The sequence below is a fragment of the Castor canadensis genome, chromosome X, assembly GCF_047511655.1.
Source record: "Castor canadensis chromosome X, mCasCan1.hap1v2, whole genome shotgun sequence".
Taxonomy (NCBI): domain Eukaryota; kingdom Metazoa; phylum Chordata; class Mammalia; order Rodentia; family Castoridae; genus Castor; species Castor canadensis.
Genome location: NC_133405.1, coordinates 98,638,553 through 98,654,235, shown reverse-complemented (window position 1 = coordinate 98,654,235; position 15,683 = coordinate 98,638,553). Strand labels below are relative to the sequence as shown.

The 15,683-nt window shown below is 51.4% G+C and overlaps 2 protein-coding genes across 2 annotated transcripts; one reads left to right on the top strand and one right to left on the bottom strand.

The window, feature by feature from the left end:
* Positions 1-753: 753 nt before the first annotated feature.
* Positions 754-4,601, top strand: Eras (ES cell expressed Ras). Its single transcript, XM_020172555.2, has 2 exons — positions 754-2,192; positions 3,531-4,601. The coding sequence occupies exon 2, from the start codon at positions 3,574-3,576 to the stop codon at positions 4,249-4,251; it is 678 nt and encodes a 225-aa protein (XP_020028144.1). The 5' UTR covers positions 754-2,192; positions 3,531-3,573; the 3' UTR covers positions 4,252-4,601.
* Positions 4,602-5,606: 1,005 nt separating this feature from the next.
* On the bottom strand, positions 5,607-9,303 carry Pcsk1n (proprotein convertase subtilisin/kexin type 1 inhibitor). Its single transcript, XM_020172574.2, has 3 exons — positions 9,099-9,303; positions 6,356-6,828; positions 5,607-5,928 (listed from the first exon to the last, which is right to left on the bottom strand). The coding sequence occupies exons 1-3, from the start codon at positions 9,210-9,212 to the stop codon at positions 5,733-5,735; spliced, it is 783 nt and encodes a 260-aa protein (XP_020028163.1). The 5' UTR covers positions 9,213-9,303; the 3' UTR covers positions 5,607-5,732.
* Between the last annotated feature and the right edge of the window lie 6,380 nt (positions 9,304-15,683).

Genomic DNA, 15,683 nt, shown 5'->3' with positions numbered 1-15,683 from the left:
TTTGACTTGGTCGTGGTCTTCCTGAGGGAAAGAGTTCAGTTCTGAGGGGGAAGCTGGAGGCCAGTTTTGGAGTTTTATTTCTCCCATAAAGGAGAACTACTTTGGTTGAGGTTTCTGGGAATTTTCTTCATTGCCACCTTCTGTTCCCAAGATGACCCCCAGAGACCCACCTAGTCAAAAAGAAGAATGAGGAAGGACAAGAGGGCTTGGGTCCACCCTCTTGTAGGAGGGTTACAGATGCCCCACCCCTGCTTCCATCTCATTGGTCAGAACTGGGTCCTATAATTGCCATAGCTGCAAGGGAGTCTGGGAAACTTATAACTTGCACATCTACCTCAAATCAAGTTCTTTATGACATGACAGAATAGTCCTTCCTCTGCAACTCTTTCCCTGTGGGACAGATACCACCCCGTCCAGAGCTACCAAAACCCCAAGTTGAAGCTGCCACACAGGCTCCCTAGCCCCAATTAAGCCTTCAAAAAATGGTCCCTGAAATCCCCAAATCCTGCCCTCTAGGTCAAAGTCTGACACACCTCTACACAGTTCAACAGGTCCCATCTCAAAGGAGGCCCAGGCAGGAGAGGCGCGGCGTGGCGCCGGGGGAGGTGCGGGGTCCTGCCGGCTGCCCACAGCACAGCCGCCTCCGTGGCCCTGGTCAGGTGCCCCAGGCATGACCCGGGCAGTGGCCCCGCGGGGGCGGGGGCAGCGAGGGGATTGCGAGCAGGTGGGAGGGGGCGAGAGAGGGCGCCTGCGCATGCCCACTCCCCCGCCCAGCGGCAGCCGGAGGTGGGGAGCAGCCAAGCCCCCAGCCTGTCCCGTCAGAGCTGCGGGCCACCTCTCAGCGCACCACCGCTCTCGGGACTCAGGTGAGCGGGACGCCCCTGCCCCGGCCCCACTCCAGCCTGGGGGGGTCTTTCCGCGTCGGTTTGAGGGGACCCTTTCCCGTCCGCCTCTCTTTCCCCTGAGGGAGCGAGCCCCTCGCTCACCCCGCTTCGTCAGGGTGCCCGCGCTGAGCGGGAAGCGGGGCCGCTTCTCTGGATGGGACGAGAAAGGACCACCCGGGCGCCGCTATCCAGACTGAGCCCAAAGTGGAGGGGCTCGCGGGGACAGTTTTAGAGGCACCCCTCCCCACCTCACCTGGCTCGGTAAGTGAGCCGGCGAGTTGTCCAGGCGAACCCTGAAAGGGGACCGCAAGGCCTATTTGGGGCAACCCCGTACCCTTCTCACTCTCCCTGGCCCTGTGTCCCCAGTTCGTCAGCTCCCCGTCCCAGGTCAGGTAGGTGAGGCCAGGCGACTGGCCCAGGCAGCTCAGTGGACGGCCACCGGGGCTCGGGGACTCTTTGGGGACACGCCATTAGCACTCACCACGGCCAGGGGATCTGTGTTACTTGAGCAGAAGGCTGAGACCCCGATCTGTGGCATCTCAGTCGTGTGGCCTGGGCCGATCCCGTCACTCGCTCTCACTCATCGCTACAGCGGGCATGGCGACCTAATCTCGGCCTCCCCAGGGTGTCACAAAGATGGGGTGAGTTGTGGGCACGTCAGGGGCTCCCCCTGCCCTACCAAGCTCTCGGGAGAGAAGAGTGCCTGCTGCCCTGCTCTCACGGTAGGTCATTACGGTAATCGCCAGCACCTTGGCCAAGAGGGCGGAGCCCTCCTCACACTTCCCCCACCTCTGAGGATGGCACCCCCACACTCCCAGCTGTTCCGGCCCCCAACTTGGGAGTTATCCTTGCCTGCTCCCCCACCCCTAATCTCTAGAGAAAGCCTCAGCACCACCTCCCAGTATTCCAGAACCGGCCTCTCCTTTCCACCTGCACTGCTCCCCCCTTCACTGGCCCCTCCTGGGCCCTCTGCTCATTGGGTCCTCAACACACTCCTCTCTCTTTCTGTCCCCAAACGTTGATAATCCCCCAAGCTCTGCTCTGGGCTCCCTTTTCTCCTCATCCTGCCCATCCTTTTGGAGCAAGCTCTTCCAGTGACTATTTTCAGGGCTCCTTCCATCTGAGACCTTGCCCTTCCCCCACCTCCCTATCCCAAACTCAGCAGAACCTGCTGTGCACACCTGGAACCCCGTATCTGCCCCCCCCTCAACTGCCACTGCTCCCGGCTTTCCAGAGAGCCTTGTGGTGACTGCCATTGTGGTGCACTCTTGGAGGGCGATTCCCAAACCGGAGATGGAGGTGCATTCAGTGAGTTAATGGTGACTTGCTATTAATAGCTAACACAAATTGAGCACCTGCTGTGTGCCCATCCTCTTCCAATATGCAAGATAATTTCCTTACTTATCATGTTTATTGTCTCCCTGCCAGAATCTCAGGTTCCCAAGGCGAGGAGTTGAGTCTGTTTTGTTCAGTGCCTTAATCATAATGCCTGGCATACAGGAAGATCCTTGAATGAATCAATGAAAGATTAAATAATAAAACAAAAAGTGCCTGACATTAACTGAGCACCTGCTGCATGCTGACCACCTGCTGCTGAAATCGATTTTACTTATTTATCTTGTTTGCTGTCTGTTGTCAGATAGCAATGTGGCGTTATTGACAATGTAGAAAATAACATTCACAGGGGCTGTGTTGTATTATGTTTTGTGCGCCTCTATGTCCCTGCCACAGAGAAGGTTCTCAATAAATATATGACGAAATTCTAATGAAAATGGCTAACAAACAACATGATTTACTTATTTACTTTATTTTCTTTTTAGATAATAATGTCCTGGTCTGGCAGAGTGGCTCAAGTGGTACAGTGCCTACCTAGCAAGCAAAAGGCCCTGAGTTCAAGCCCGAGTACCACACACACACACACACACACAAAGATAATAAACTCGGGAAAATTCAGAGTAGACAACCATCTGATCGGCACAGTGCCTGGCTGGGGTTCAAAAATGACCAACCCCTCCCTCCCCCTCCCACCTCCACAATGGGAAGGAACGCCCTCAAAAATGTTCTAAACTTGATTATGGTGGTGGTTGCACAAGTTTGTGACTATGTTAAAAGTTCATTGTACTTTTTTTGGTTTTTACCAGTACTGTGGTTTGAACTCAGGGCCCCACACTTACTAGGCAGGCAGGCGCTCTACCACTTGAGCCACTTTACCAGTCACTGCCTGGTTGGGTATTTTTGAGATAGGGTCTTCTGAACTGTTTGCCTGGGGATGACTTCGAACCGTGATCCTCCTGATCTCTGCCTCCTGAGTAGCTAGGATTACAGATGTGAGCCACTGGCACCTGGCTCTTTGTACATTTTATCTGGGTGAACCTCATGAGATGTAAATTATGTCTCAACTTTGGGGCTGAGTAGCTCAGTGATAGAGGCCAGGGGTTTGATCCCCAAACCTGCCAAAAGAATTAAAAGAAAAAACAAAAAAACCTACCTTTATACAGTTTATATCCAGAAGGAAGAAAGAGAGAGAATAGCATAAATAACTATACCTATTAGAAAATGATCAGCACACAATAGGCACTTAGCAAATGTTGATTCCATGACACCCAGAGGTCCCCTTGACCTCACCCCTGTTTTCTTCCCTCACAGAGCCTGCTGTTCGCATCTCTTCTTTCAGCTGCCTGTTTGGGGCATGCCGCTGCCAACGAAGTCTAGCATCTCAGGCCTGGGCCCAGGCCTGTGCTCCCCAGAGGAGAGCCATGAGGCTTGGGCACACTGCAGGGATGCTAGCAAGCAGCTGCCCGAGTACAAGGCGGTGGTGGTGGGCGCAAGCGGCGTGGGCAAGAGCGCACTGACCATCCAGATGACTCACCAGTGCTTTGTGAAGGACCACGACCCCACCATCCAGGATTCCTACTGGAAGGAGGTGGCCTTGGACAATGGAGGCTACATTCTGAATGTGCTGGACACGGCAGGGCAGGATAGCCACAGAGCCCTGCGTGACCAGTGCTTGGCAGTTGGTGATGGGGTGCTGGGTGTCTTTGCTCTCGATGACCCCTCATCTCTGGACCAACTGCAGCAGATGTGGGCCACCTGGGGCCCCCACCACAACCAGCCCCTTGTCCTGGTGGGCAACAAGTGTGACCTGGAGGGTACCGCTGGAGATGCTCGTGCTGCTGCTGCAGCCCTTGCCCAAAGCTGGGGAGCCCCCTTCGTGGAGACCTCAGCCAAGACGCGGAAAGGTGTGGAGGAAGCCTTTTCCCTGCTCATCCGGGAGATCCAGAGGGCCCAGGAAGCCATGGCAGGGCCCGATCGGGAGAGGACCCGGCACCAGAAAGCTATGTGCAGCTGTGGCTGCTGTGTGGCCTGAAGGTCTTGATCAAGTAAAGCAACCCCTTTCCCAGGCCAGGGTGATGGTTCCCTTGACATGAGACTGCCCCCACACGGAGCAAACAAGTATCATGGACACTCTTGGTGTAATGGGGACTGATGGACACCTTATTTTCATTTGGTGAGGGGTTTTTTTGGTAACATGGGGGTGTCTAGTGTTGGCTATGTTGTCACTTTGAGAGGTTCTGTGCAAAATTAAATAGGTGGTGTTCTCATGATTCCAAGCTGCCTCCCTACCAGATGTTTCGTGGGTGGAAGTGAGACTGGATAGAATGTTACTGGAAATATGAGAATTCTTTCATTCAAGAAATTTGGGGGAGGACTGAAGGCATGGCTCAAGCAGTACAGTGCCTGCTTTGCAAGTGTAAAGCCCTAAATTCGAACCCCAGCCCCCCCCACACAAAAAAAAGCTACTGAAGAAATTTGGGGGACTTGGCACATCTTTGTAATCCCAGCACTTGGGCGAGGGCAGGGGCTGAGGTAGAAGGATGGATCACAAGTTTGAGGCCAGCCTAAGCTACATGATGAGACCCTGTCTCAGCAAGAGAGAGAAGGAAGGAAGGAAGGAAGGAAGGAAGAAAAAATATGCCTGGGAGAACTGTGCGTATGCCAGGCCCTGCTTTGGGTACCAAGATGTAGAGATAAATAAGACACTTAAAAAGCCTGCCCCTGAGCTGGACATTGGTGGCTCATGCCTGTAATCCTAGCTATGCTAGGAAGCAGAGATCAGGAGGATTGATGTGCAAAGCCAGCCCAGGTAAATAGTTCCAGAGACCCTATCTGGAAAACACCCAGCACAAAACAAGGCTGGTTCAAGCGGTAAGAGCCCCTGCCTAGCAAGGAGGAGGCTCTGAGTTCAAACCCCAGGACCACCAAAAAAAAAAAAATCCTGCTCCTGGTTGACAGAAGGCTAGCTAGTGATAGAAGCTGTATATTAAAGATAGCTGATGGAAGACAATGGAGTAGGAGACATTCGAATGAAGACTCACCCATCCCCTGAGGCAGCAAAGACCATGAGTGAGTATAAACCAGCTTAGCCGGTGGTACTTGGCCCTCCGGAGGACAGAACCCCGGAAGATGCCAAGTAGGCCCTGAAGGTGACCTCACAGCCTTGGGATCCCCACACCCCAGTGAAGCCTCGTCTAGCAGCAGTTTCTGGAGCGGACTGCAATTGCCACAGTCCCTGCGGAAGCTTCTGCCAGCCAGGACTGGTGCAGACTGGGGAGTGGTGTATCTGAAATGCAGGGCCTGGGGGGAGGACCCTTCTGTCCTCTTCCAGGGATGACTACCAGCGCCAGTCACCACCCCCTAGCCGCTGCCACTCAGACAAACAGCTGCTTCAGACCATGTTTATTGAGGGCCAGGGTGGGACTCTCGGACAAGCTGCTGTCAACGTGCTCGGGGTAGAAAGCTCAAGCTCGGGACCTGGAGGTTCCAAGGCGCATGGGATGCAGGCGGGGCTCAGGGTGGCAGGAGGCGGCGGGCGGGCGCCTGGGGCGGGGGGTTCTCCAGACGCTTCACGCGCAGCAGCGCCCCAAGAACACCTTCAGGGGGCACCTCCGGGCCCAGATCCTGATCTACAGCACGGCGGAGGCGGCGCGGGGCAGCCGCAGTCTCGGGTTCCACGTTTCCGGTGAGGATCCTTCCCAGCAAGTACCTGCCGGGCAGCGCGGAAAGCAGAAAGCGTGAGGCTCTGTCCCCCGTGTCACCGCGGAAGCCCCGGACGGCAGAACCCCAGAACCTCATACTGCCTGCTCCCTCCCCACTCCAGCGTCCCGGCGCCACTGCTTCCAGGCAGTCAGACGTAGCCGCCCCCCACCCCAGAAACTATGGCTTCCCCACCTACCTCTCCCAGCAGAAATGGTCCACCAGAACCCCCGCTCTTCCCCAAGACCCGGAGTCCACGTCCCTGCACTGTCCCTCCAGCCAGTCATCTTCGCCCCACCTTGGATCCAGGACCTCACTCCCTCCCAGGGCCCCAGGACCTTTGCCCCTCCTCTGGACTAAGGAAACATCGCCCCCCCCCACGTGAAGCAGGGCCGGGCCCCTCACCACGCCCTCCCCGCCCCTTGTCCGGCAGGCACCTCAGCAGCTCGGGGTCCACATCGGATGTTTCATCGCCAGCGTCCTCAGCATCCGGGCCGGTGGGACCGTCGTCGTATACTGGGGGCCGGGGTCGCAGCGCAGCGGCTGGAGCGGGCGCGGGGACAAGCTGGGCTGCGAGGGCGGCGGGATCAAGGCGGGCGCGGAGCAGGGCGCGGGCGAGTTGTGCCGCGGGAGCATCGGGGTCGTCGTCCAGGCCCAAGGGCGCGTCGGAGGAGCGGGGGGAGCCCCAGCCCCGCAGCAGCTGCGCCAGGACGCGCGCCTGCTGATCCTCGACCTCTTGCGCCTCGGCCCGCGCGCGCTCCTGCCTCTCCGCCTCCAGCAGGTGCGCCAGCGCCCGGGCCAGCTCCTGCACCGCGCCCGCCGCCTCTCCTCGGGGCACTGCCCGACGGAAGCGGCGGGGAGTGCCAGCCTCAGTCATGGGCGGTGACGCTGCGCTCAGGCTACGAGGCTCCTGCAGGAAAAGGAGGTGGGATCCCTCAGACCAAACCACCGTGCCCCCACCAAAGTACCCAAATGTCTCTAAGGCCGCGGGAGACCCCCCAGGTATCTCCAGACACGCTCAAGACCACCAAAGACCCCCAGAAGCACACATCCCCATCGATGCCTTAGTGACTCTCAGAACTTACCCCGGTTCCTCTGCAGACTGGGTTTGGAATAATTCTTACGCTTTGCGGGTGGGAATTAAATTGGCAAAATAATTTTGAAGAGCAGGTTGGCATTGCCTCAAAAGAGCCACATGTTTTCTGACCCACTCCTGGGGTGTTACACCCCACAGGAGCATGAGCACCTATACTACTGGACATAAATTGATGGAAGATAACAGCCACATTGGTAATCTCATTAAAGCAGGGGGAGGAAGGAAAGAAGGAAAGGCCTGGAAACAATCCACTGTCCACTGACACATTGAGAATGCATGTAGAAAGCATGACATGCTTGTAGACTCATACTCAGAGAATAAAATCTTATGCAGCAATAAAGTTAAGTTAATTATAGCCACAAAGTAAAGCCAAAAAAGGCAAGTTCTGACTAAGGTTGTTACTCAGTGGTAGATTGCTTGAGTCACAAAACCTCACACACACTCACACTCACAAAGGCAAATTCCAGAATCCCACTGCAGACTGCCTGAGACTACCAGACACACAAAAGAACTTCCTAGGGACCCTTAGTGACTACCAGGTGGCAGATGACCAGTTGTATTCCATTTCTATGAGGCTTAAAAGCAGGAGAAACTAAATGATAGATTATTTAGCAATAAGCTTCAAATAAAAGTAAAGAATCTGCGGACAGTGGGTGCCAGTGGCTCACGTCTGTAATTCTAGCTACTGAAGAGGCAGAGATTAGGAGGATCACTGTCGAAGCCAGCCCCAGCAAATAGTTGAGACCCTGTCTCAGAAAAATAAAATAAAAGAATCTGAGCACAGAAAATACATAATACAGGATAATGACTATAGGGGGAAGAGAGGATACCCAGATGGGACACATGGAGGCTTCTATTACTGGTCATACTTTTATTTCATAAGTTTAGTGGGTATGCAAGGGTTATTTTATCATTTTATCCTTTACTATATTTAACATACGTTAAATATAGTGTTCTATATAAAATACTTAATAATTTAACATTGATTCAGACAGCCCTGAAGAGCTAGAAGAGGAAGCTGTTCTAAGTGCCTTGGTTAGCACCCACCACCCCTCAGACAGGCCCTGAGAAAATTACTCATCAGCAATCAGTGTCTCTCTCTCTCTCTCTCTCTCTCTCTCTCTCTCTCTCGCTCTCTTTCTCTCTCTCTCTCTCTCTCTCTCGCGCGCGCGCGCCCGCCCGCCCGTGAGATGTGTATATGCAACCCAACACTGCCACATCCATGCGCAAGGAACCGCACTTTGGCATTATTTGGGATGGGGCGTTGTGGTCCTGTCCGGTGTGTACACTCCATGTTGGTGGGATGATCCAGGCCACCCAAGCGCAAGGACACGCACCATGCTTGAAGACACAATGCAGAACAGAGACATCATGGCTCCTTTCTCCACGATGACACAGCTCCACAACGAAGCTAAGAGAAATGGCCTCATGACGGCACATACAAAATCCCTAGCACCCAGCCCAAAGAACCAACATGGGATGTACACGCAGAGACAAGGACCACTCTTTTCGAAATAAAAAACGAACTCACACAACACACGCCCATAGACCACGTCATCACACATAATAATTCACTCATATGTACACACGGGGTCACAAAAGTCACACACAGACGCATCCCCAATATCGCACACCGTACACGCCCGGACACTCGATATCATCTTTGGACACTCGGATGAGGTCAAACCAAAGGACACACACTTAGGACACAATACCCCCGCACCACTGTCCTCACATCACGCACACATACTGACGCGTACGCCCTACCTGAATGCGCCCTAGGCCTTGGACAGCGCCACAGACCGCGGGCGGGGCGAGGCCCAGCCTGGCTCAGAATGCGGAGGGGTGACAGGGCGCGGCTGGTGGCCGAGCCAAGGACATCACCACCGGCACACGCAGAAACTGAACCTGCTCTCGGTGTGTCGGCCTGGACTCCGCGCGGACTGCGGGCTAGAGCCCGGGTCCCCCTGGCCGATCTCTCCTTACATGCCGGGCACTGGCTCGGGCAAGGATGCGTCCCCGACCCCGGCCCGCAGCATCCTTCTCCCCTCCCCCCCCGCACCCGCATCGGACTGGGGTCGCACCTTTACCGGCCGCGCGCACAGCGCGGGAGGCAGCCGAAGGAGGCCCAGCAGCAGCAACACCAAAAGGCCGACGCCCCCGGCCCGCGGCCCGCGGAGCAGCGGCGACCCCGCCATGCTGCCCCAGCGAGCCGGGCTCCGGACGGGCGGACTGGCTGGCAAGTGCGCAGCGAGGAGGCTGGCAGGCACAGCCGTGGGGTTCTGCGGCTGCGCACACGCAGGAGCCGAGCCCCCTCCCGTGCACCCTCTTCTGCTGCTCTACGCAGGCGCAGCCCCGGGCTCTGGCAGCCCCTCCATCCCGTATGTCCCCATGGAGATGCCCAAGGGGCCAGGTGGAGAGCTGGTGCCTACGCTGGCGGTTGCCATGGCAGTCGGAGGGCAGTTGCTAGGGCAATAGACCTTGCTGTGGATCGACCAGACAGGCAGGGAAAATTGACTTAGTGGAGTGATGTGGGGGTCGTGTCCTCTCCGCTCCCTCCTTAGGCAGGAGATGAACGGTACTCTGTTCGTTGGACTAAGAGTTACAGACTGCATGTTGTGAGCCACGCCTAAACAGATGACTTGACCACACTAAAGACTCAGCCCCGCAACCGCTGTCAGGCTAAGACGAGTAACCATAACCTCAGAATGGCACTGAAGGTTTGTTAAGAGTGATATTCAGGCCAGGCGCCTGTGGCTCACGCCTGTAATCCTAGCTACTCAGGAGGCAGAGATCAAGAGGATCGCAGTTCGAAGCCAGCCGGGGAAATACTGCGTGAGACCCTATCTTGAAAAAAATCAACACAAAAAAGGGCTGGTAGAGTGTATCAAGATGTAGGCCCAGAGTTCAAACCCCAGTACTGAAAAAAAAAAAAGTGATATTCAGTATGAAGTCAATAAATGCTCCTTTCCATTCCCAGACCTTCATTTCTCTATGACTCTGTGTTTCTCTTTCTGTCCTTATGTGCCCTTGGCTGGTTCTGTCTTCTTCTCCTCAACTGTTCCTACTTATCTCTGACTCTGTCTCTGTCTCTCCCCATATCCTCCTGACCCTGTCTTAATTTACTGTCTGTATCTACTTGCTTTTCCATAAATAGATACATATATAGATTTTTATCCATATATTATTCCAAAGGATTTCAAGCCACATAAAATGATGCTTCAAAGAGGCTGGGGTTGTAACTCAGTGTTGGAATGCTTGCCTATTCCACACCTATAATCCTAGCTAATAGGGAGGCAGAGATCAGGAGTATCACAAAAAAAAGTCACAAAAAAGAGCTGGTGGAGTGGCTCAAGTGGTAGAATGCCTGCCTAGCAAGTGAGGCTCTGAGTTCAAACCCTGGTACCGCCAAAAACCAAAAAAGGTTGAAACAATCATTTTGTGAGAGACTCTTCCCTTCCCCTTGCTGTCTTTCATAAAGCAAGTAGCCACTTTGAGGAGACTTTTTTTTTTTTTTGAAACAGGGTCTCACTGCATAGCCCAGGCTGGCCTCAAACTCAAGATCCTCCTACCTCAGCCTCTGAGTGCTGGGACTACAGGTGCGAACCATCATACCTGGCTTACTTTGGGGAACCTTAAATGGCAAAGGCAGAGGCTGACCTCTTGGAGCTGAGTGGCCTCTGGCCAACATACAGCCCGAGACTGACGTCTCTGCTCTATAAAGTTGTGTCACCACAAGTGACAACACCAACAAGTACAGTGAACTTGGAAGGGGGCTGGCAGAGTGGCTCAAGTGGTAGAGTGCCTGCTTAGCAAGTGTAAAGTTTTGAGTTCAAACTCCAGTGCTGCCAAAACAAAACAAAAAGACCCAGAAGTTCTGGGGGTGTGGTTCAAGTAGGAGAGAGTACTTGCAAGTTCAAGACCCTGAGTTCAAAACCCCAGTACCACCAAAAATATATATATGTATCTATATATATATATATGATTTATAGAGAAATCAATAAGAAAAACAGGAACTCCTGTCAAGATGTGGGCCCTGAGTTCAAACCCCAGTAACACACATACACAAAAAGACAGAATGAGAATGACAAATACAGCAGATTTTCTCTCTTATATGGAACCTAGACTTGAAAAAATGAGTGGCTTGATAAAATGGGGGTGGGGGAGCAAGTAGGGCTGCAGTGTGGCTGAAATGGTAAAGTACCTGCATAGCAAGCTGCAGGCCCTTAGTTCAAATCCCTTTATCACCAAAGAAATTGAAAAAAAAAAAAAAACAGAGGTGACAGGGAAGGAGAGGGTAAAATGTGGGGGGGGAGGGATGAATATGAGCAAAGTGCTTTATACACATGTGTGAAAATAGAATAATGAAACCCATTAAAATTATTTTAACAGAGGGGGATAAGGAAGAGTAATAGAGAGGGTGAGTTTGATCAAGGTACATTGTATGCATGTATACAAATATTATAATAAAACCTTTTGTACAATTAATGTATACTAATTTTAAAAGAGAGGAAAAAAAAAAGGTTACCAGCCAGACGTAGTGGCCCATGCTTGTAACCCAACACTGAGGAGGCTGAGGCAGGAGGATGGAGAGTTCCAGGCCAGTCTGACCTCCATAGAGAGACCTTGCCTCAAAACAAAAGTGACAAAAAAAAAAGGTTTAGGTTTGCTTTTTTTGGTGATACCAGGGTTTGAACTCAGGGCCTCATGGTTGCTAGGCAGGCACTCTATCACATGATCCACCCTACCAGCCCTGTTTTGTGATGGATTTTTTCGAGATAGGATGGATTTCTTGTGAACCATCTGCCCGGGCTGGCTTCGAACTGTGATCCTCCTGAGCTCTGCCTCCTGAGTAGCTAGGATTATAGGCGAGTCACCAGGTCTGGCAAAAAATGTTTCTGAAGCTTAGTCAAGATAACTATAATTAACATATACATTATTTTATGTATCATTAGAATTTCGATTCCTTTTCCTGTAAAAATAATTAACTTATTCTCTTCTGAGATTAATAGAGGTTTCTTTTTTTTTAAATTTATGTTTTGTTTGTTTCTTTTAGTAGAAGTTTCCTTTTTCTTTTTTTGTGGTGCTGGGGTTTGAACCCAGGGCCTTGAGCGTGCTAGGCAGGCACTCTACCACTAGAGCCACACCCCAGTCCTTATTTTATTTATTTTTAAAGGCAGTCTTATGACTATATTTTAGTGATTATGTAGTTTTTGTGTTTAAAAGAAGCCTTATTAGGGTGGTAGAGCACCTGCCTGGCAAGTGTGAGGCCCTGAGTTCAAACCCCAGTAACTGCCCCCCTCCAAAAAAAAGAAAGAAACATGATCATAGCACAAAAGTCAAATACTGCTACGAGAACTGTGCACAAAATGAGTTGTTTCCAGGATTCTAGAACCCTTGTAGAGGTCTACAAGTCCAAGGACAATGAACTAAATGACACTGGAGTCATGAGACCTGCTTGCTTGTCAGTGTGAAATTTGCTGCTTTTCCTTCACATGGATTCCCACTGCTGCAACACCCTGGGCTTCCTGAACAAGGAGAGCGCATTGATGGTTTACCTGTCACCATGCTGTCTCCACCCTGCCCAGATTTGCCAGAGCCTCCCTAGCCCACTATCCCTGATTTGTTGGTGTTGTGTATAGCTTCTGTTCAAAAAGAAAACACTGATGCGATCTGCCAATTCCATTTCTGAGTATTGTCAGCATGAAGAGAAATTTCCCCTGGCCCTCCAAAGGGTGGCAGAGATAAACAAACCAAGATTGAGTAGGAGAAAAAGGCATGCAAATATATTAGTGCAAAGGGAAAAGTCACAGCATGGGGGACACAGGAGTGATACATTGATGGACTCAAATTATGTCCAAACTTGTATACTCCTATTTCTATAGGGGCAGGGGAGGATGGGGAGCGTCAGTGGAACCAAGTGTTTTTTAGGAGAACTCATTGGGTTCGGAGAACACACACTACAGCCTGGTACAAAATCTGTTTGGCTCACAGAAAGGACAATGACTCTCTATGGGACCAAAATAGAGGACAATGATGTGTGACAAAAGGCTTGTCAGGCTGTGTTGGTAGTCTTCAGTCTTTCTTCCTGTGAAAAGAGTTTAGTTAATGGAAACTCCAGGAAGGGACCTGGGGTAATTATTTTCATCCTTGGGGGTCCAGACTTTAAGCAGTCAAGGGAAATTTGCAGAAAGCTTGTCCCTGCCCTGGGAGTGGGAGAAAACAGAGAAGGTCACAGGGACCTTCAGACTGAGGTTCTAAGGCCCCCAGCATATCAAAAGGGAGGTATTGTTTGCTGAGTTCCAACAGTAAATACCCCGAAGAATTGAAATCAAGGACATTACGATATATTTTCTTCCTTCCTTCCTTCCTTCCTTCCTTTCTTTCTCTTTTCCTTCCCTTCTCTCTCTCTCTCCCTCTCCCCCTCCCCCTCTCACGCTCCCTCTCTCTCTCTCTTTTCATTCCTTCTTTTCTTCTTCCCTCCCTCCCTTCCTTCCTTCCTCTCTGATGCTGGGGACCAGGACCAAGCACTCTACCACTGAGGGACACCCCCAGCCCCAAGAAGAGATATTTGCACACCCCCTAATAACAGCATTATTCACAAACCCAAAAGGTGGAATCAACTTGATCCATGGATGATAAGCAGATAAGAAAAATGTGTCATAGTCACCCAAAGGGCTATCTTTGGCCTTAAAGAAGGAAGGGGATTCTGACCCATGCTATTTACTTGAGGACATCATGCTAGGTGAAAGTGGCCAATTACTAAAGGACAAATACTAGCTGCGGGTGCAGCTCAGTGGCAGAGCACCTGCCTAGTGTGTTCAAGGCCCAGGGTTCCATCCCCAACACTGCAAATAATAAGAAGTGGTTTTAAGACCTGGAAAGAGATGGTGGTGTCCCTAGCACAACAGTGTGAATGCGTTTAGTGCACAGCCTGTGATTTTGTGAATCCGCTTTGGTCTTTGTCCCCATTTCCTGGCATACAACTCCTAAAATCCTTGGAATCTTCCAAATGATGAGTGTCTTTTTGTATGCTAATGTTGACTGCAGGCTGGCCACCCTAGGTAGCTTCAGGATGGGGGCTGGTGACAGGAAACACCAAGGCGGGATGAAAGGGTTGGGACATTCAGACCCACCCACAACCTCGTGGGAGGGGAGAAAGGCTGAAGGCTCAGTTGGTCATCAGTAGTCGCTGATTTAATGAATCTGCTCTTATAATGAAGCCTCCATAATAAGCTCAAAGAACTGGATTAGGAGGGATTCTGTAAACCAAGCACGTGGAGGGGGCGTGGCACTTTGGTGCCCACCCCCAGCCCCTGCCCTATCCATCTCTTCATTTGGTGTTAATCCCTTGTCATTACCTTTGTAATAAGTGGGTAAGCAAAGGAAAGAGCTAGCCTGCTTTCTGGCAGCCGCTGTATTATCCTGATGGAACCCAAAAGGGGTAGAGACCCATTTATCTCCTGTCAATCAAAAGCACAGGCAAGGAGGCATGGTTCAAGCAGCCAAGCACCTGTCTAGTGAGCCCTGAGTTCAAATCCCAGTACCACCAGAACAAACAGACAAACAAAACACAGGTAAGGGCTTCAAAGAGCCCAGTGGCATACAAGACCCTGGATTCCATCCGCAGCACTGCCCCCATCCATAAAAAGACAACCTGAGCCTTGTGATTAACACTGGAAGTGGGGACAGTCTTGGTATTGAGTGCCCAGGGCAGGATCTAATAATGCTAGAGCCAGGTAGACAGGATCCAAATGGAATTGAATCAGAGAACACCCACCTGGGCTCCTGCAGAATTGACTGCTTACTTGGGGTGTGAGGGACTCACCCCCCCACACACACATTTGGCTACTAGTCTTCTGTGTTGATTGTTAAGAGAGAGAACAGCAGAAACTGAGTTAGGTTTTCCTCCATCCTTAGAAGGGTTTAAGTGGTAAGTCTTTCATGCATATTTTATGATAATTTTTTTTGTGGTAACAGGATTTTTTTTTTATAAGGATATATTCGTTATGGGGGGGGTTCATAGTGACAATTCTGATTAGGCTTATATTGTACATTAGCTACATTGCCTTCATAGTCTCTCCCCCTCAACTCCTTCCCTAAAGGTACCAGCATTTGAACTCAGGGCTTCACACTAGCTAGGCAGGTACTCCACCGCTTGAGCCACTTTGCCAGCCCTTTTTTTGTGTTGGGTATTTTTGAAATAGGGTCTCACAAATTGTTTGCCCTGGCTGGCTTAGAACCATGATCCTCCTGATCTCTGCTTCCTGAGTAGCTAGGATAACAGGCACTAGCCACCAGTGCTGGGCTCAATCTGTGACTCTGAAATGCTTTAACAAAGAGATTCCCTGATCACTTTATTTATTTACTTACTTACTTATTGCCATACTGGGATTGGAACCCAGGACCTCAAGCATGCTAGGCAAGTACTCTACTGCTTGAGCCATACCTCTAGTCTATTTTGCTCTGGTTATTTTTGGAGATGGGGTCTCATAAACTATTTGCCCAGGCTGGCCTCAAACCAAGATCCTCCTGATCTCAGCCTCCCAAGTAATTAGGATTAAAGGTGTGAACTATTGGTGCCTGACTTATTGATTTATTTTTAGGTCTCACTATTTTGCCCAGGCTGGGCTCAAACTCCTGGGCTCAAGCAATTCTCCTGCCTCAGC